This window comes from Lithobates pipiens, unplaced genomic scaffold (genome assembly GCF_037356315.1).
Source record: "Lithobates pipiens isolate NorthernLeopardFrog02 unplaced genomic scaffold, aLitPip1_a1.2 Scaffold_16, whole genome shotgun sequence".
NCBI classification, from domain to species: domain Eukaryota; kingdom Metazoa; phylum Chordata; class Amphibia; order Anura; family Ranidae; genus Lithobates; species Lithobates pipiens.
Genome location: NW_027507748.1, coordinates 638,918,347 through 638,939,881, shown reverse-complemented (window position 1 = coordinate 638,939,881; position 21,535 = coordinate 638,918,347). Strand labels below are relative to the sequence as shown.

The 21,535-nt window shown below is 44.1% G+C and overlaps 1 protein-coding gene across 7 annotated transcripts in view; it reads right to left on the bottom strand.

Annotated features, from left to right (window-relative positions):
- The window catches only part of LOC143984009 (uncharacterized), a 204,637-nt gene that overhangs the window by 129,872 nt on the left and 53,230 nt on the right, over positions 1–21,535 (bottom strand). For all 7 annotated transcript variants that reach the window (XM_077484256.1, XM_077484255.1, XM_077484259.1 and 4 more), the window contains 3 exons: positions 16,114–16,175; positions 12,587–12,624; positions 10,274–10,353 (listed from right to left, as the gene is read on the bottom strand). In XM_077484256.1, the coding sequence (XP_077340382.1) occupies positions 10,274–10,353; positions 12,587–12,624; positions 16,114–16,175 (180 nt within the window). The remainder of the gene's footprint in view (positions 1–10,273; positions 10,354–12,586; positions 12,625–16,113; positions 16,176–21,535) is intronic.

Here is a 21,535-nt window from a genome sequence, read left to right as displayed (position 1 = left end):
ATCAAGGAGCACAGGGGGCATCTTTGACCAACAGCATTGCCAGTCTTGGGGGAGAGGAGTGTAATATGCAGTAGAACATTTAGGCCGTGTTCACACCTATACGAATTAGAGGAGAGTTTCTCCGCATACAATTCACATAGCAGGAGAATGTGACTGGCTCTCTATGGAGCCGGTTCACATATCTCCGTTGCGGCTGCGGAGAGCACTGCACTGTGCGTCTTTGGCTCCATTTCAGGGCCAAATTCAGGCATAGGGAACAGGGACGCACAGCGCTCCTGTGCAATCCGCAGCCGGTTCCACTGTGAACTAAGCCTTATGCCGCTTACACACGACCGGATTTTCCAGCAGACTAGGTCCGACGGTCTTCCCGACTGACTTTTCAGCAGAGTTCTGACGGACTTTCCGAACGAACAGACTTGGCCACACAATCACACCAAAGTCCGACGGATTTGAACGTGATGTCGTACGACCGGACTAGAATAAGGAAGTTCATAGCCAGTAGCCAATAGCTGCCCTAGCGTTGGTTTTCATCTGTCGGATTAGCATACAGGCGAACTGATTTTTCCACCAGACTCAAGTCCGTCGAAAAGATTTGTAATATGTTCTAAATTTAAAGTCCGTCTGATTTTTCAACAGCAAAAGGTCCGATGAAGCCCACGCACGGTCGAATTGTCCGGCGGATTCATTCCGTCGGACCTTTGCTGCCGACGGCAAGTACATGGCATTAGTCTGGGTTCACATATGAGCTGCATGCTGCTCACAGCAGGAGTCCGGTGCGTCCTCGTTTACCGTTTCAGGTCACATTTCAGCCCGAATTTTTGGCTGAATTCGTACCTGAAACAGACCAAAAGACACCAGAAATCACCCCAGAGCCACTGCAGAGATATGTGAACCGGCTTCATAGAGAGCCAGTCACAATCTCCTGCTGTGCGAATTGGATGCAGAGAAAACCGCATTCAATTCGCACTAGTGTGAACCCAGCCTTAAACACACTACAAAATTGAAGCGAAACTCCAGCCAATACTTTATAAGCAGTTACAGCAATCAGTTTTTTTCTTTTTAGGACAAAGGATTTCCATAAATAAATAAAACAAATTATTGGACGCTCCCCTGTCAGTAGTAAATTGTTTGTCTCATCCCTGCAATTGCAAGATAGCTTGTTCTTTTGAAAAACAACATATTTACTATCCAGGTCACCAGGTGAAAATAGAAGAAAGAACACCTTAAAAAAAAAAAAAAAAAAAAAAAAAAAAAACTAGTACAGCCATCACATTTAAGAATTTGTAAGCTTAAAAATGTTTGCTTTAGGGTCGAATGCCACTTTAATTACAACTTTTTGTGTTATGCCATTTTTTAAATAAATTCCAAAAATACTAAAGGCTGTCATGCAGAGACTAAAGAGGACCACCAATGCAGGGTGATGGAGTTTATAGGTGACCAGTTTCTTATATATTCTTCAGGGACGGTTCACACTATTGCAATGGAAGACATCGCATGTAATTTGCAGCGCACTGCTGTTCACATTACATGCGATGTCTGTGCGGGTGCGATGTCAGACATACAGATAGTATGGCTGATATCGCACCGCATTCAGTGCAAACACACACAGGACCCTTTTTTCTGTTCGGACCAGAATCGGACCGCATGTGTGTTCACACATATGCGATCCGATTCATGTCCAAACTGTCAGTTCGCAGTGGGAAATGCGAGCTGAAACGGGGATGTCGTTAACATATAATGACAGTCCCCAGCAGTTCGCATATGGCAGTGTGAACTGCCATGCGTTCCGGGTGCGATGCGGGAACCCACAGTTGATTCGCAGGGTCCCCGCGTCACACCAGTCTGAACCAGCCCTAAATGTGAAAATGTTGCTTCCTTTGTTGTATGCCTCTGTGTGGCTAAAAAATGACATGCACTTGTAATTGTGTTTTATACAGTTTATTCAATAAAAACAAAATGAGACAGAAAATGTAAGAGCCAAACATGCTCAGCCACTGTCCATAGATTACTTCTAAAGGTACTCTATGAAGAATCAGTTTACTGTATGTTCAGAAAAAAAATTATCCTGTTATCAGTTAAAGCTAAACTTCAGGCAACAAGCTAAAGACACAGATTACATACATACAGGACAGGATTTATATTTCTATTCATCCAGTTCTGAGATTCACACAACTCTGCCCCATAGCACAGCTCTGTTTTTCCTGCTGCAGTTAACAAAAAAAATAGAGGTCTCCTTCCTATTCCCACCTTATAACTGGACAGCGGGGAAGCAGCAGACTGATGAGTGCTTCTCCCTGTCACTCTGCTTTCTACTCCTATCAGTATGCTCCTTACACTGCAGCACACCTGATTGCTGCTTCCCCATCACCCAGTCTGAGCTCTGCTTGCATTAACAGAAAAAAAAAAGTGATAATGAATATAAAGTTGCATTCATTTGTGTACTTTTATATATATAGAGTATATATTTGTGTACTTTTATATATATAGAGTTTAGCTTTAATCCTAACTTAAAAAAAAAAATGTTATGCTGCCCATACACATAACAATAAACAGACTCAACTTTTTCAATCACTTGCTTCAAAATAATCTTTAACCACTTAATAACCGCCCTATAGCCGAATGACGGCTTCAGGGCGGTTTCTTAACTGTGGGAGGCCGTCATATGACGTCCTCCCAGAATTCCGCTCTTGCGACGGAGTGATCACTTGTAAACAAACCGGCGTCATGTTATGACGCCGGTTCCTCCCTCCCCCTCTCTGTACCGATCGGAACACCGGAGGGGGAAGAGATCGGTGTCAGCAGCGATGTGGGCTGCATCTGCAGTGCCCACATCGCTGCTCACCGAAAATTAACCCCTCAATTCCCTGCAAATACTCTGCAATACCCTGCCATTACTCTGCATTACTCTGCAATACCCTGCATTACTCTGCATTACTCTGCATTACTCTGCATTACTCTGCATTACCCTGCATTACTCTGCATTACCCTGCAATTACCCTGCAATACCCTGCAATACCCTGCAATACCCTGCAATACCCTGCAAAAGCCTGCAATACTCTGCAATACTCTGCATTACCCTGCAATACTCTGCAATACCCTGCAACGCTCTGCAACACCCGCCAATACCCTGCAACACTCTGCAATGCTCTGCAACACTCTGCAATGCTCTGCAACACCCGCCAATACCGTGAAACACTCTGCAATGCTCTGCAACACCCTCCAATATCCTGCAATGCTCTGCAACGCAATGCTCTGCAACGCAATACTCTGCAACGCCATACTCTGAGATACCCAGCCATACTCTGATATACCCAGCCATAGTCAGTGATACCCTGCAATACCCAGCCATAGACACCCCTCCCGCCGCCCTCCGGTGCTTCTACCGACTCGCCAATACTATCAAACCCAGAATCTTTTTTTTTTTTTTTCAGGCTTCCCAGCTTAGAGGTGAGATGCGGGGTCTTATTGACCCCACATCTCACTGTAAAGAGGACCTGTCATGCCATATTCCTATTACAAGGGATGTTTACATTCCTTGTAATAGGAATAAAAGTGATCAAAAAATTTATTTTTGGGGAAAAAAATGTCAAACTAAAATAAATAAAGTAAAATGAACAATAATTTTTTTTTTTAAAGCGCCCCTGTCCCCATGTGCTCGCATGCAGAAGCGAACGCATACGTAAGTCCCGCCCACATATGAAAACGGTGTTCAAACCACACATGTGAGGTATCGCTGCGTACGTTGGAGCGAGAGCAATAATTCTAGCCCTAGACCTCCTCTGTAACTCAAAACATATAACCAGTAAAAAAAAAATTAAATCGTCGCCTATGGGGATTTTTAAGTAGCGACGTTTGGCGCCATTCCACGAGCCTGTGCAATTTTGAAGAGTGACATGTTAGGTATCGATTTACTCGGTGTAACTTCATCTTTCACATTATGGAAAAATTGGGCTAACTTTACTTTGTTTTTGTTTTTTTTAAGCACAAAACAGTTTTTTTTCCAAAAAAAAGCATTCGAAAAATTGCTGCGCAAATACCGTGCGAGATAAAAAGTTGAAACGACCACCATTGTATTCTCCAGGGTGTTTGCTAAAAATACATATATAATGTTTTGGGATTCGATGTAATTTTCTAGCAAATAAATTATGATTTTTACATGTAGGAGAGAAATGTCAGAATTGTCCTGGGTGCTCCAGAACGCCTGATGGCGCTCCCTGCATGTTGGGCCTCTGTATGTGGCCGCACTGTGTAAAAGTCTCACACATGTGGTATCGCCGTACACGGGAGTAATAGCAGAATGTGTTTTGGGGTGTAATTTGTGGTATGCATATGCTGTGTGAGAATTAAACTGATAATATGACAATTTTGTGAAAAAAAAAAGAAAAAAAAGAATTGTGGGAAAAAATGACAACTTCAAAAAACTCATCATGCCTCTTACTAAATACCTTGGAATGTCTTCTTTCCAAAAAGGGGTCATTTGGGGGGTATTTGTACTTTTCTGGCATGTTAGGGTCTCAAGAATTGAAATAGGCCGTCAGTACTTCAGGTGTGATCAATTTTCAGATATTGGCACCACAGCTTGTGGACTCTATAACTTTCACAAAGACCAAATAATATCCACCAATTTGTACTTATTTTTTACCAAAGATATGTAGTGGTATAAATTTTGGCCAAAATTTATGAAGAAAAAATTACTAATCTGCTAAATTTTATAACAGAAATGAAGAAAAATTCATTTTTTTACAGAATTTTCTGTATTTTTTCTTTTATAGCACAAAAAATAAAAAACCCAGCGGTGATTAAATACCACCAAAAGAAAGCTCCATTTGTGTGAAAAAAAGGACAAAAATTTCATATAGGTCCAGTGTTGCATGACTGAGTAATTGTCATTCAAAATGTGAGAGCACCGAAAGCTGAAAATTGGTCTGGTTATTAAGGGTGTTTAAGTGCCCAGTGGTCAAGTGGTTAATGTGACGAAAAAAAACCAATATGGTCGCATTCAATTCGTTTTTTTCACCAGAATCATATAGAATTATATTTTTATGTAACTTTGTCGATAGAACAGGGAATTGAATGCAATTGATTTTACAAAGAGAATTTCATTGAAACATTTGTGACGTTGAGTGATTGCATTGCAGTATTCCCATTTATCTGATTTTCACTTTGGATTACTGTACAACTAAAACTTCCTATGATTGATTGCTGAAGGAAGATCACACCCTGTAGAATAATGACCTAAATGACATATTATTTTTATTTTGTGATTATAAACATTAGGCATTATATGGTGTGTCAAACGGTTATCAAAAGTGCCTTGCGAAAGCATTCGCCCCCCTTGAACTTTTCAACCTTTTGCCACATTTCGGGCTTCAAACATAAAGATATAAAATTTTTATTTTTTGTGAAGAATCACCAACAAGTGGGACACAATTGTGAAGTGGAACGAAATCTATTGGATTTTTGAAACTTTTTTAACTAATAAAAAAAAGAAAAGTGGGGCGTGCAAAATTATTCGGCCCCCTTGCGTTAATACTTTGTAGAGACACCTTTTGCTGCGATTACAGCTGCAAGTCGCTTGGGGTATGTCTCTATCAGTTTTGCACATCAAGAGACTGAAATTCTTGCCCATTCTTCCTTGCAAAACAGCTCGAGCTCAGTGAGGTTGGATGGAGAGTGTTTGTGAACAGCAGTTTTCAGCTCTTTCCACAGATTCTCGATTGGATTCAGGTCTGGACTTTGACTTGGCCATTCTAACACCTGGATATGTTTATTTGTGAACCATTCCTTTGTAGATTTTGCTGTATGTTTGGGATCATTGTCTTGTTGGAAGATAAATCTCCGTCCGTTTCGGATATTTTGCAGACTCCAACAGGTTTTCACCCAGAATGGTCCTGTATTTGGCTGCATCCATGTTCCCCTCAATTTTAACCATCTTCCCTGTCCCTGCTGAAGAAAAGCAGGCCCAAACCATGATGCTGCCACCACCATGTTTGACAGTGGGGATGGTGTGTTGAGGGTGATGAGCTGTGTTGCTTTTACGCCAAACATATCGTTTTGCATTGTGGGCAAAAAGTTTGATTTTGATTTCATCTGACCAGAGCACCTTCTTCCACATGTTTGGTGTGTCTCCCAGGTGGCTTGTGACAAACTTTAGACGAGACTTTTTATGGATATCTTTGAGAAATGGCTTTCTTCTTGTCACTCTTCCATAAAGGCCAGATTTGTGCAGTGTACGACTGATTGTTGTCCTATGGACAGACTCTCCCACCTCAGCTGTAGTTCTCTGCAGTTCATCCACAGTGATCATGGGCCTCTTGGCTGCATCTCTGATCAGTCTTCTCCTTGTCTGAGCTGAAAGTTTAGAGGGGCGGCGAGGTCTTGGTAGATTTGCAGTGGTCTGATACTCCTTCCATTTCAAAATGATCGCTTTCACAGTGCTCCTTGGGATGTTTAAAGCTTGGGAAATCTTTTTGTATCCAAATCCGGCTTTAAACTTCTCAACAACAGTATTACGGACCTGCCTGGTGTGTTCCTTGGTCTTCATGATGCTCTCTGCGCTTTCAACAGAACCCTGAGACTATCACAGAGCAGGTGCATTTATACAGAGACTTGATTACACACAGGTGGATTCTATTTATCACCATCAGTCATTTAGGACAACATTGGATCATTCAGAGATCCTCGCTGAACTTCTGGAGTGAGTTTGCTGCACTGAAAGTAAAGAGGCCGAATAATTTTGCAGGCACCACTTTTAGTTTTTTATTTGCTAAAAAAGTTTAAATTATCCAATAGATTTCGTTCCACTTCACAATTGTGTCCCACTTGTTGGTGATTCTTCACAAAAAATTTAAATTTTATATCTTTATGTTTGAAGCCTGAAATGTAGCAAAAGGTTGAAAAGTTCAAGGGGGCCGAATACTTTTGCAAGGCACTGTACATATACTGGTACTTAATATACTACTGATATTCTTATGCCGCGTAAACGCGATCGGAATTCCGGCCAGAAAAAAACAGATGAGAGCTTTTCATCGGAAAATGCGACCGTGTGTATGCTCCATCGGAATTTAGCTGTCCGAATTTCCGCCAGCCAAAAATGTATAGCATGTTCTCAATTTTCCCAATGGAAAAACTTTCGATCGGAAATTCCGATCGTGTGTATGCAATTCCGACACGACAAAAATCACACATGCTCAGATTCAACTACGAGACAGAAGCTATTGGCTACTGGCTATTGAACTTCCTTTTTCTAGTCCCGTCATATGTGTTGTACGTCACCGCGTTATAAGCGATCGGAATTTGGTTTGACCGTGTGTAGGCAAGACAGTTTGAGCCGAATTCCATCGGAATTCCATCGGGAAAACCATCAGAGCTTTTTCCGACGAGAATTCCGTTCGTGTGTACGCGGCATTACACTTCAGTGATTTATAGTGTGTTCAGATTTCAGTTTTATATTTTGTTCACTAGTTTTGATTAGCGCGACTGTTTTGTTTATTAGTATATGGAGTGGGCAGTACAAGTTAAAATCACTGGTGTAGACTAGACAGTGCGGATTTTCCAGCTCTCCATATCTCATCACAGGCTTACATTTGTTGTGTGTTGTCTAAAATTATATACCGGTATACCCATACAGCATTCTAGTGATTATTATTTTAAACAATGAAATAATGAAAATCATTATGCACCTGAAAATCCACTCTGGTAATCTGATGCATGGGTATTACATATAGTGAAAGGGTTGAACCTTCAGGCTGGATTCACACTATTGCGAATTGGATGAGAGTTTCCCCGCATCCAATTCACATGTCAGGAGATTGTGACCTGATCTCTATGGAGCCGGTTCACACATCTCTGGAGCGGCCCCGGAGCGAATTGCACAGGAGCCCTGTGTGCGTTTTCTGGTCCGAATTCATCTAAAATTGAGGACTCAAATTGGACCTGGAGCCTAGGTTCACACTGAGCTGTGGGAATGAAGCCGATTTCACTCCCGCATGTCAGTCCTGATTTCAGCAGCGACTTCATAGACATCTGTGCGGGTTTCTGCACAGATGTCAATGGAAATAGCAAACTGAAATCGCAAAAAGTAGTACAGAAACAAGTTTTTGGATTAGGACGGTGCCTTTGTTGGCAATTGCCGCCAATCGGACATGTCAAATCGCATGTCAAGTCATACCAGTGTGAACCAGGGCGAAACGGTGACCAGGGACACACGGGACCCCTGCTGTGAGCCGCTCCGTGCTTCAGTCTGAACCCAGCCTTAAAGTGGTTGTAAACTCTCCCCCACAACTTTGTCCCATGTAAATCAGCATAAAAAACCCTAATGAACACTGCTTGTAGATATCTCCTTACTTGCTTAGTATTGTTGTAATCCTTTTTGTTCTTTAGAATGACTTCACTGAGCATGCCTAGATCTCCCCTGATTTACGGCACACTCTGTGTACTTTATCTATTATCAGGACTTCCTATGGCACACCACTGAAATCCCAGGAGGCTGCATAATCACTCAGAGCTTCCTCCTACACCCCATGTGACAATGTGACATCACATGCAGTGTAAAGCAGGGCATGGGACAGCATTACTGCAATCTTATCAGCTGAAGCTGATAAGACTGACAAAGGCAAACACTAGATAATCGGCACAAGTAAATACTATGAAATAAAACAAGTCAACTATGAACAGGGAAGCAGGGTTGCCATAGAAATGTTGGATTGAGAAGGAGGCTTGTTTAACAGTACAGGAAGTGCTCAATGTAAGGGCGGATATACACTCCACTGTGGACTCAGAAAACAATACTTAAGATGGCTTTGCCTTACCCCTGGAAACAAGTTTTTTAAAGTTTCTTTAACCACTTCGCGACCAGGCCAATTCTGACATTTCTCTCCTACATGTAAAATTCCTAATTTTTTTGCTAGAAAATTACATAGAACCCCCAAACATTATATATGTTTTTTTAGCAAAGACCCTAGAGAATACAATGGCACTCGTTGCAACTTTTTATCTCACACGGTATTTGCGCAGCAATTATTTGAACACGTTTTTTTCCAGAAAAAAAACAGTTTCATGCTTAAAATAAAAAAAAAACAGTAAAGTTAGCCCAATTTCTTTGCATAAAGTGAAAGAGGAGGATATGACTAGTAAATAGATACCCAACATGTCACGCTTCAAAATTGCACGCGCTCGTGGACTGGCACCAAACTTTGGTATTTAAAAATCCCCATAGGCGACGCTTTAAATTTTTTTACTGGTTACATATTTTGGGTTACAGAGGAGGTCTAGGGCTAGAGTTATTGCTCTCGCTCTAACGTTTGCGGCGATACCTCACATGTGTGGTTTGAACACCGTTTTCATATGTGGACGGGACTTACGTATGTGTTCGCTTCTGTGTGTGAGCTTACGGGGACAGGGGTGCTTTAAATTTTTTTTTTTTTATTATTGTTAATTTTTTTTTTTTTTTTACACTTAAAAAAAAAAAAAAATGTATGACTTTTATTCCTATTACAAGGAATGTAAACATCCCTTTTAATAGGAATATGGCACGATCGGACATATTTACAGTGAGATATGGGTTCAATAAGACCCCATATCTCACCTCTAGGCTGGGAATAATAATAAAAAAAAAAAACGATCCTGGCTTCCTAGCCAGATCGGCGCCGTTAATTTGAATACAGAGGCCGGGCTTGACGTCATAACATCGCGCCCGGCCTCCGAACGATCATAGAGACTCCGGGGATGATCTGGTCCACCGGAAATCTCTATGGTAACTTGCTGGGGCCGGCGGATCCTGTGACCGACTCACCGATTGAAACGGTGAGTTGGTACAAGCACCGGAGGGCGGCGGGAGGGGGGGGGTCCTCTCCCGCCGCCCGTAAGAATGATCAAGCGGCGGAACAGCCGCTATGATCATTCTTATGGTGCAGGGAATCGCCGGCTGAAAGCGCTGATATCTGAATGATGTCTGTGGCCTCAGGCATCATTTAGATATAACCACTGAAAGCCCATGACGTTAATAGACGTAGTATGGGCGTCAAGTGGTTAAACAGTAAGTAATATGTGATTTGGGCTGGATTACAGTGGCTATAGTCTGATAATTACTTATTATAATGGACTAAATGAAAAGAAGCATAAGAGTGGGAGAGTTTACTTCCTCTTTAAGGTTAGGTTTTATTAACTATCCTCTAGATAATGTCACTTAGTCAGAAATAAACATTATACATACATTAAAACAAATGTTATTGTTGCACTACCAATCCTCAATGATAATACAGTGCAGACGTACCTATCTGAGCAGAGTTGGAACCATTTGAACCATTTGATAATTCCACATTAGATCCAGAATCACTTCTAATATAAAAATCTCTGCAAAAAAGAATCCATAATTTTGTATCAGTACAGGTCCAATCTACAATGAAATACATGTTATCAACCTCTTCATGCCTCATTTACATTAAGGTTGCCACACAAGTGGATAATGTTACAAATTTTGGCCCAGTACGGCCATTTCTAAAAGGCTAAGTTCAACTATTACATATATTTTTGCAGGATATAAATGTCAAGGTACTACAAGAGTACTGATCACCACACTCGTAGTCCACCAAGAACTACAAGTTCATTTTCCACCGTGGCAGATGGCACTTCGATTATTAATTTACAGATGATACCAGTTAGTGAATGATGCAGCTGTGTGGGCAGAGCCATGCGCTGCTATGATAACTTTAAATATGAGAAACCCCAACACACTGTAAAAAGAGGGGGCTTTGACGGTGGGAGGAGAGTGTTTAAGAACATAATACAGGTGTAACATGTTCCTAAAGATGAACTTAACCTTCAAACTGACCATGCATGCACAGATATCTTTTGTTCACCCTGCAGACTGAACGTATAAAATCTAACGGCTTTTTCCATCAATGCTAAACAGTGTGCATGGATAAACTTCCTTGATGGCTACTGCATTCAGACAGCCACACCTGCAGCTGTCAGAATACCCAAACAGTGAATGCGGCCCCCCAAGTCAGGTTTTAGGCTGGGGTCACACTGTTGTGAGGAGCGTCTCACAGCAGGGGTCCGGTGTGTTCCTGGTCTCCATTTCAGGGACGAATCCGACCCCAATTTTTACCTGAATTTGGATTTGCAATGGACCAGAAAACGCACATGACCCTTGTGCAATCCACTCCGTGGCCGCCCCGGAGATGTGTGAATCGGCTCCATTGAGAGGCAGTCACAGGCTCCTGTCTTCTGAATTGGATGCGTTCAAACCTGCTTCCAATTTGTGTTAGTGTGAACCCAGCCTTAAACATTTAGAGGGTGGTCTGCACAAATCTGCTCTTTACAAGCAATCTTCTAAACCCCATGTAATCTGGGGTAGCTCTGGAATGACTGCTAGCCAATTTGGTGAAAGCTAAACAGTTATTTTATCTGAATCACGGTTAAACAAAAAGATATCTTACTTCAGCCAAAGTCAACAAACAGTCCAAATCCTGGTATCACAAACTAAACAGCAGGCTCCCCGGTAATCTTCTGTACCATACAGGGGTTAGGCTTCCCCATAGTAAGGGTGCCAGGGGGGGCAACAAAGGGGAGGTTAGCAACCCATGTTTTAACTTGTCTGGGAGCTCACAGTTGCCAAACAGCCTGTGAGTGTCTCTTCCCTGACACAGGTGCCAATTTCCCTCTGCTGCCTTTCAAGACCCCCTCACCTGGGGCTTAACCCCTTCAGGACCAAAGTCCTGGTGATCAGGGTTTGGAGGCTCTTCTCACCCAAATCTCTTTGAACCTTCGAAATCTAGGGTCCCTAATAAAAATTTAGCAATCCAAAGAGTACAGGAAGTCATTCCTCTCCAGCCAAACTTAACCCGGAACGCCTCACCCTGTATGGGTGAGAAACAAAGTACAGAAATATCTCTGCAACTGCCCCCCTTAAAGGGACCAGAACGCAAATATCGGGGAAATGTACTTGCCACCCAGGACACATTTTCGGTGTCCGGTACACCCCCTATAGTGAATACGGCCAGGTCTACTCCATGAGCTGTTTATAGAAAAGGTAAGAGAAAAGGTAAGAAGCAGTGGCAGCCCGTCCTCGTCCATTAGGGGTGCACAGGCGCCGCCCCCCTATCCATGCGTCTGGCCCCCTGATCTACATACAGGGTGCCGGACTATGGCTTCCAATGGGGGGGGGTTTGAAGCCCGTGATTAGAGCCAGAGGCTTTAATAGGCTTCAAAATAGTTGTGTGACAATAGCGAATGAATGACACGTTTCCCGACTGGTCAAAATGTCATGATGAGATCCTATTGGACACCTAGGAGGACAAGAGAGGAGAGGCACGGCGGAAACCACCGTGTTGGAGGAGAGGACACCAGAGCCGCTGCCTGTTGCCTGCCACCTAGATGGGGTCCACCACGCTGAAGGACACCTGGAGCAGCTGCCCGCAGCCCTCTACCCAGATGGGTAAGTGCCAGACCAACCGACAGACAGCGAGCGGGGGGGGGGGGGGGGTAATGCCTATGAACCATAAATTCCTATGAACCATGTTCCTTTTTACACACATTCAAACATGATGTATTACTTCTATTTGGATAAAACAATATAACTTACATATGCAAAAGGCATGTCGTAGATGGTCCTGGAACTTCCTATGGCATCAATGACATCAAACAAATTATATTTAAATACTGTGCACTGTCAACATTCACATAAACAGGAGCATTGTATAACTGCGATAAACGTATACTACAGGCTAAAGCAGGGGTAGGCAACCCCCGGCACTGGGTGCCGCAAGTGGCACACAAAGCCTCTTTTGCTGATACTCGACTCCCTCCCCATCAGCAGAGTAGCGCAGGGAAGTGTCAGTGAGACCAATTTCAGATGTCCATATGCCACCCCCACACATTGTAAAAGATGTGAAACATTGTTTGGTTCTCTAGCTTTGCTATAGCTGCGATCGTCAGCTTTTGTGATGGGGAAGAGCTTAGGTGCAGTTCTCCTGGGGGGGGGGGGGGGGGGGGGGGCGTCCCCTGTTTCCAGGAGGAGGATGACCGTCTTGGCCACTGCTAAAGCCAATCACAGTCCTGCTAGTCCTGTCCACCATCTGGAGGAAGATGACTCGATTGGTTGCCACTACCAATTTCAGAAAGAAGGGATTTCACTGTGATCGAGAAAAGCACAATCAGGTGACAGGTTGTGGAATTACTGTTAAGCTTCTGGGAACTTTGTTGAAATTATTCCTGAACCTTTGTGTCACTTACAACTAAACCCCTGCACTCTGTGTCGCTTTAAGCCACAGCCAATATTTAGTGCAATGAGAATCACACCCAACCACTTTTTATCAACTTATGATCCTGCACACAGGCCCAGTTCTTATGCCCCTGACCTGAGCTCATCATTGCACATCCATTTCAGATGCTTGTATCTGACATCACATACAAGCACGTGGGCTGGATGTGAAAGGTGGATCAGCAGGATGAGTGTGACAGGACAGGTAGACAGGGGTGGACTGACCATTGGGCCACTCGGGCACTGCCCGAGGGCCCTGTGCCACTAGGGGGCCCCATCAGGGTTGCCAGCCTCAGTAAAACCAGGAAAAGTATGAAAAAATCTGTTTTTTTTTTTTACATCTGTCTCTGAAATGTCCCTTACCGACATCCTTTTGGTCTAAAAATTTCGAGATTATAGCTGCCCCACCTCTCCAGTACCTTCTCAGCCAATAGAAACCTGTCTGTGTATACTGTATGTACATGTATGTGTATACTGTGTGATTGTATACTGTGTGTGCGTGTTTGTGTATACTGTGTGGCCCCATAATCTCTGATTGCCTGGGGGCCCCATAATCTCCTATTGCCCGGGGGCCCCATGAGTTGTCAGTCCGCCCATGCAGGTAGATGTATCTCATCTCTGCTTCCTTTCACCACTCTGCATATCACGCATATCATAGATGAGAAGAGGGTACAGCGGTGGAGCAGATGAGCAGAAGGATATAGCGATAGGGAAAATGAGCAGGAGGGGTTCAGAGGTGGAACAGAAGAGCAAGAGGGTACAGCGGTGGGGCAGATGAGCGGGGGGGTGCAGTGTTGAGCCAGATAAGAAGGGGGTTACAGTGGTGGGAAAAATGATCAGGGAGGGTTCAGTGTTTGGGCAGAGGAGAAAGGAGGTACATTGGTGGGGCAGATGAGCAGGGGGTTTCAGTGGTGGAGCAGGGGAGTACCGAGGTAGGGCAGCTTTGCAGAGGGATGCAGGGGAGAAAGGAGGTACATCAGTGGAACACATGAGCAGGGGGCAGAAGAGCAGGGTGGAACAGTGGTGGGACAGAAGAGCAGGGTGGAACAGTGGTGGGACAGAAGAGCAGGGTGGAACAGTGGTGGGGCAGATGTACAGGGGGGTTACAGTGGTGGGACAGATGAGCAGGGGGGTACAGAGGTGGGGCAGATGTGCAGGGTAGTACAGTGGTGGGACAGATGTGGTGGGGCAGATGTGCAGGGGGTTACAGTGGTACGGCAGATTAGAAAGGGGGTACTATGGTGGGGCAGATGAGAAAGGGTGTACATTGGTGGTGCAGATGAGCAGGGTGGTACAGTGGTGGGGCAGATGTACAGGGGGTTACAGTGGTGGGGCAGATGACCAGGGGTATACAGTGGTGGGGCAGATGTGCAGAATAGTACAGTGGTGGGGCAGATGTGCAGGGGGGACAGTTATCTGGGGTGTGAAGGTGCATGTATTGGGGCTCATCTGAGGTGTGAGAGTGCAGAATGTTAATTTCTCACTACTAAAGTAGTTTACAGCATTTACTTTGATTCAGAGTGTGAAGTTGACATTTTTTTGTTATAAAATCAGCACGCTCAGTTTCTTTGAAAACATTTTTCGGCACACCTTGCTCAAAAGGTTGCCTACCCCTGGGCTAGAGTATACAAAAATGTTGCTCGTTGTGGGCTGTTACAGAGTAGTTATGGAATTAAATAATTAGAAATCTTTATCTAGACTCTAGAGAGTTTTAGAATATGCCAGTAAAAATGCTTCTCGATAGTAATAATTTTGTATGTACTCAACGGATTACTAAGAATTAGGCCCTTTTCACACAGATGGTCTAATCAGGCCTGCCTGTCAGTATTTTTCAGGCAGACCTGATCAGAAGCTACGTGGCCTTCTTTGGGTGGCTGCATATAAAACGGACATGTGTCCATTTATGTCCAATGACCTCTCAAGTCCTATCAAATCTAAAAACAATGGGAAAGATCTGCACCCTATACCAATCTGATGTAGTGTCATGTCCAGCCTCCCATTGGTCTACAATTTATATTAAGCAGAAAACTTCAATGGGCGTGGATGCCGCAAAAATGACATCCATTGCGTTCTGCTCTGATTCAGTAGGGTATCAGCTGTGGAGCTGCTTGGTTCCTTTGCTCCTGGAGAAACGCAGTGATCCATTCCAGCCAGCTTCTCAATCCTTTCCAGCTATCCAGAACAGCGATGGGACCCACAGAGCCACGTGGAATGCCAGGACTGCACTTTACTCTGACGAGCATGCATCTTCTATCATCTTCTAAGTGTTTTTAATCTTATCCTATTAAAGTCATCATTTTAATACTACACTCAGGTCGACGCCTCCCCCTCCTTGTTTTTTCCTTACATCAGGTACAGTAAGTAGATCTGAAAAGTTAGTTTACACATAGCTCTTAACTGTCCCTGATTTCGAGGTACTGTCCCTGATTTCGAGCAATGTCCCTCTGTCCCTCATTCCTCCTCAGTTGTCCCTCATTTTGGTCTGATCTATATAGTTGTATATAAAATTCACTTTTTATCTATTAAAAAGTCTTTCCCAGTGCTAAACCTTTCATCTAATTTCTAAATTGCTGCATTTGTAAATTCCAAAAGCCAATATAAAGGAATAGTAGTGGTAAAAAAGCACTTGTTTGTTTAACCAATCTTGTTTTTCTGTACCATTCTCTTTTAAGGGGGCGTGACAAGGGGTGTGCCCTATGCCGGCATACTTTTGCTGATAGGTGTCCCTCATTCCCATCTTAAAAAGTTGGGTGGTATGGTTTACAGGACCGCTTGTCTGAACAGGTACACACACTCTGAACAAATACTGATTATTAGAGGAGCGAATTACAAATCATCACAGAACTGACCATGTTGTCTTCATTTGTACGGTTATCCAAGTCATGGCCCATTTCTGCATTTCGCACAGTTCCTGAAAACAGAATAAAATGTGAGCAAAATTGCATTATGTGCAATGAATAAATTGGTGAAACTGCACAAATGGCTCAATTATCTGCTATAGACCCAATGTGATATTTCTTTTACATTCTTTATCTAAAAGCAAAGAGTAAACAGTTGTATTCAGGAACATTATTATAAACTGATCACAAAGACATAGCACAGTCACCTTCCTGAACTCTCTGGCAACTTTTCTGCATTGATAATGGTGGAAATGGGCAAAGGTTCAACTTGGCAATTGTCGGCAGGGAAGTACAATGACAACTTTTAGCATCAAATGTGTTGCCAGCCAACTCAGTAGTGCTGAACCAGTTTTGATTTGCCCTGTAAAAAAAAAACAAAAAAAAAACTATGCTACTCCAGGGTGTAGTATGTGTAAGCCCCTGTACACACGGTCGGAGATTTCGACAACCAAATCCGTCAGATTTTGTCTGTCGGATCTTGTCCGAAACTGTTGCATACACACGGTCGGACTAAGTTGTCGAAAAATCCGATCATTCAGAACGTGATGACGTAATTTCGTTATGATGGGACTACGTTCAGGCTAGTAGCCAATAGCTTTGATGTAGGAATTTGATCTGAGCATGCGTGGCACTTGGTCCGATCAAAATTCTCTACACATGATCGGAGTATGTCCGATCGAACCAGTTGGTTGGGAAATATTTCCAACAAGTTGGAAAATTGGGTCCGACGGATATTCCGACGGAATCAGTCCGATGCATACCACACAGACGGATTATCCGACAACACGGTCCAATAGGACACATTCCAACGGATTCTCCGACCGTGTGTACAAGGGCTTACTGGATGCAGTTTGAGGAGTTAAGGTCTCTGGTTTATAGGTTCCTCAGATGCAAAGCAGACACTATTCCCCAAGGCTCTCTGTGGCATATCTGGAACGAACAGTAGAGAAGGATTAATACCCATATGGCAGTTGCTTTTGTCCCACTGGGAAGATTTCCCTTTACTTCCTGTGCTGGAGACTCAACGGGATAAGAGAAGACATCTCTCCACAGTGAATGGAATTATTGTCTGTTACCTTTTACTCTTGTGACAGCTGAAAATGTTGACAATGGTCACCTGGCAAACAGAAAAGTGAATTTCCCTAGCTGGAATGCAGACGGCAATAAAACCTTTTCGCACCCAATTTGAAAAACAAAAATGGCTTTTACATACACTTTAAGGCTACATGTACACTGGCCTACCCTGACCATAGGAAAACGCAAAATGTGTTTTTGCCGCATTTTTACACAGCCAGTGGTGGAGGTTCAGGAGAGGGAGGTTTAACCTCACCTAAATGCGCCAGCTCCTAAACCCCGATAAAAGCCTATATACACATAAGCTTTTATGGAGTTGAGTTTAGGGGCTCTGGCAAAAAAAATGCCAAAAGCTCCTAAACTCTCATTTAGATGCTGCCAGTGTGCATGAAGCGTAACACACATCTTAATGAGCGTGTGTTTTCATTAAGCTCTTCCAATACATACATGCATGCACTGGTGAACATACATCACTTCTCCACCATACTTGGACCCTCTATCAAGCTGAACGGGTTGAAAGACCCAGGTGCCTAACAGTAAAACACAGGCTCAACACTACTGTCATTTTCTTTGACTAAAACAATTTTAATGTGTTTTCTCTACATCACAGCAGGTGTTTATAGCCAGAATATCCCAGAATTCCCATCTCTTCCACCTGTAACTGGTTTACTTCTGCTCCCAAAGTTGTGCATTGATGCCACGGTCCAGTTGCATGCAGCCTGTTTGTAAACGTTCACACCGCTGACCCCTGATGTCAACAAAAAAACCAAAGCAAGGATAGCTGAAACACTGTCTTAGTATATAGCCAGCTACTACTGAACTACTCATATCCAAAAATCCCCCTGATGCAGCTTGAGGGACCGACGAAACTGGTCAGTTATACATGAGTCTATGGTACCCAATACCATATGGGAACAGTGTAGAGTGGTAGCTATTTCACTTTTAGGGCTCATTTACACTTGCTTTGGCTTCAACACACATTAACAGATAGTTTACACTTGCTTCAAAACAAGGCTTCGGTCAAGGCTTTGAACGTTAGTCAAAGCTCCTGTCACTAAATAAAATGGTTTGCTTACAGTCCTGTTTACACCTTGCTTTTGCTTTGCTTCCACTTCGCTTCAAAAATTATACCCCATGTAGCTTTAGTGGTGCTTCAAAGCGTCTTCAAAGCCTCCATACAAGTCTATAAAGTCTTGAGTGAGTGGCATATCACAGTATATTAAAGTTTCTTAGTGAATTGTTAGATTTATAAAGCAGTTGGTGAAACGAATGGCGCTGATGCCCAGGTCAAATATGTATCTGCTATTCACAATACTATAGGTAACCCATTTTATGTTTCTATTCTCTTTTCACAATTTTTGTGTAAATAGTCCCTAGTTTTACTGTAACTCTAACGCCATAACAAATCCCTTTTATTGGTTGGTTTGGATATAGAAGGGAAGGGTTGAATCTGTTGTCAGTTTGTCCAGGGACTCAACATGTGCATGGTGGTGTTAACTTGCCCATCTTAAAAATTATCTACAATTTTCAGAATTATTTGACAGGCGGCTCGGAGATGATATGTCACCTTTTGAATGCCTGTTTTAACCAGTGACAGCCTGCTGCACTGCACCGCAAGCACGTGCTTTACACGTGGCTGCACCAAGGTCCAATGAATTGGTGACGTTACTACCTGCTAAAGCTGCACGATTCTGGATAAAATGAGAATCACAATTTTTTTGCTTTGAATAAAGATCACGATTTTCGTGGCATGTAAAAAAAATGGGCTTACTGTTTTGTTTTTTGTTTTTTCATTTGTTAAAGTGTATTTTTTCAAAAAATATTGCGCTTAAAAGACTGCTGCACAAACACTGTGTGACATAAAATATTGCAACAACTGCCATTTTAGGGTCTCTGCTAAAAAAAAATATATATATATATATAAATAATGTTGGGGATTCTAAGTAATTTTCAAGCAATTTAGTAATTTTCTTGTAAGCAACAAGTGTCAGAAAAAGGTTTAGTCTTTAAGTGGTTAAACTGCCCTCATCTACAGACCGAAGTTCATTGATATGATCTAATGTAAAAGAACAAAATGTTACAATCTTTCTCTTTATCTCCGCCTAAGCGATGTTGTGATAAACTTGGCAGACTACCTGCTTTTGTTATTTAATTTTTTTGACAGCTGTCAGCTTGAGCAGAGAACTCTGCACTGCATTGGGGAAATGCTGTGTTAAGATCGCGAGGGGGGGTTGAATCGCGATCTTGATTCTTTAACAAATAATTGTGCTACTCTATTACCTGCCAAACATGTATACATTTCACCTTGCCATACTGGCAGTGGTTATGTTAACATGAACCTCAGTGTGGGGGGGGGGGGGGGGTTGGTCAGTAAAACCCTGGTTCATCCACCTGTTTTTACAGCCCCTTGCCCACACTTGTGAGCAAGATCTTAAACAATTGTCACCAGGTCATTTGTTCACATTTGAAGTTTTCCACCTTACTTCTAGATCTTGTAACAACTCTAAAATATGGGATTTCCCATTTTCCTTTCTGTCTTGGTGAGTATGTTCATCAGGGGAAATAGATAGGATAAATCTCCCTACTGGGGACACAGACAAAAATAAAAACCTCAGAGAGGTTCTAATCATTTTCCATGCTATCCACTTCTGAAAAATATCAGCTACACAAAAAAGTTTTCAACTAGCATTTACAGAACAGAAGTCTCTGAAGGTATTTAAAAGCATACCTCCAAATATTTTATACAGGCAGGGGCGCACCTAGAGCATTTGGCACCCGGGGCGGATCCTCTATCTGGCACCCCCCCCTATCACTGATCATGTCTGTATGCACTCAGTCCCCCTCACACCTGTAGGCACTCAGCCCCTTCGTTACAACTCTATGCACTCAGCCCCCCCCCCCCCCCCACACCTCTACGCTCTCAGTCCCCCCTCACACCTCTACGCTCTCAGTCCCCCCTCACACCTCTACGCTCTCAGTCCACCCTCACACCTCTACGCACTTAGTCCCCCCTCACACCTCTACGCACTCAGCCCCCCTCACACCTCTACGCACTCAGTCCCCCCTCACACCTGTAGGCACGCCCCTTCTTTGTCACAACTCTATGCACTCGGCCCCCCCCCACACCTCTACGCACTCAGTCCCCCCTCACACCTCTACGCACTCAGTCCCCCCTCACACCTCTACGCACTCAGTCCCCCCTCACACCTCTACGCACTCAGTCCCCCCTCACACCTCTACGCACTCAGTCCCTCCTCACACCTCTACGCACTCATTCCCCCCTCACACCTCTACGCACCCAGTCCCCCAACACACCTCTACGCACTAAGTCCCCCCTCACACCTCTACGCACTCAGTCCCCCCTCACACCTCTACGCACTCAGTCCCCCCTCACACCTCTACGCACTCAGTCCCCCCTCACACCTCTAGGTACTCAGTCCCCCCTCACACCTCTACGCACTCAGTCCCCCCTCACACCTCTACGCACTCAGTCCCTCCTCACACCTCTACGCACTCATTCCCCCCTCACACCTCTACGCACTCAGTCCCCCCTCACACCTCTACGCACTCATTCCCCCCTCACACCTCTACGCACTCATTCCCCCCTCACACCTCTATGCACTCATTCCCCCCCCTCACACCTCTATGCACTCATTCCCCCCTCACACCTCTATGCACTCATTCCCCCCTCACACCTCTACGCACTCATTCCCCCCTCACACCTCTACGCACTCATTCCCCCCTCACACCTCTATGCAACCAGTCCCCCAACACACCTCTACGCTCTCAGTCCCCCCTCACACCTCTACGCACTCAGTCCCCCCTCACACCTGTACACACTCAGTCCCCCCTCACACCCCTACGCACTCAGTCCCCCCTCACACCTCTACACACTCAGTCCCCCCTCACACCTCTATGCACTTAGTCCCCCCTCACACCTCTACGCACTCATTCCCCCCTCACACCTCTATGCACCCAGTCCCCCAACACACCTCTACGCTCTCAGTCCCCCCTCACACCTCTACACACTCAGTCCCCCCTCACACCTCTATGCACTCAGTCCCCCCTCACACCTCTACACACTCAGTCCCCCCTCACACCTCTATGCACTTAGTCCCCCCTCACACCTCTACGCACTCATTCCCCCCTCACACCTCTATGCACCCAGTCCCCCAACACACCTCTACGCTCTCAGTCCCCCCTCACACCTCTACGCACTCAGTCCCCCCTCACACCTGTACACACTCAGTCCCCCCTCACACCTCTACGCACTCAGTCCCCCCTCACACCTCTACAC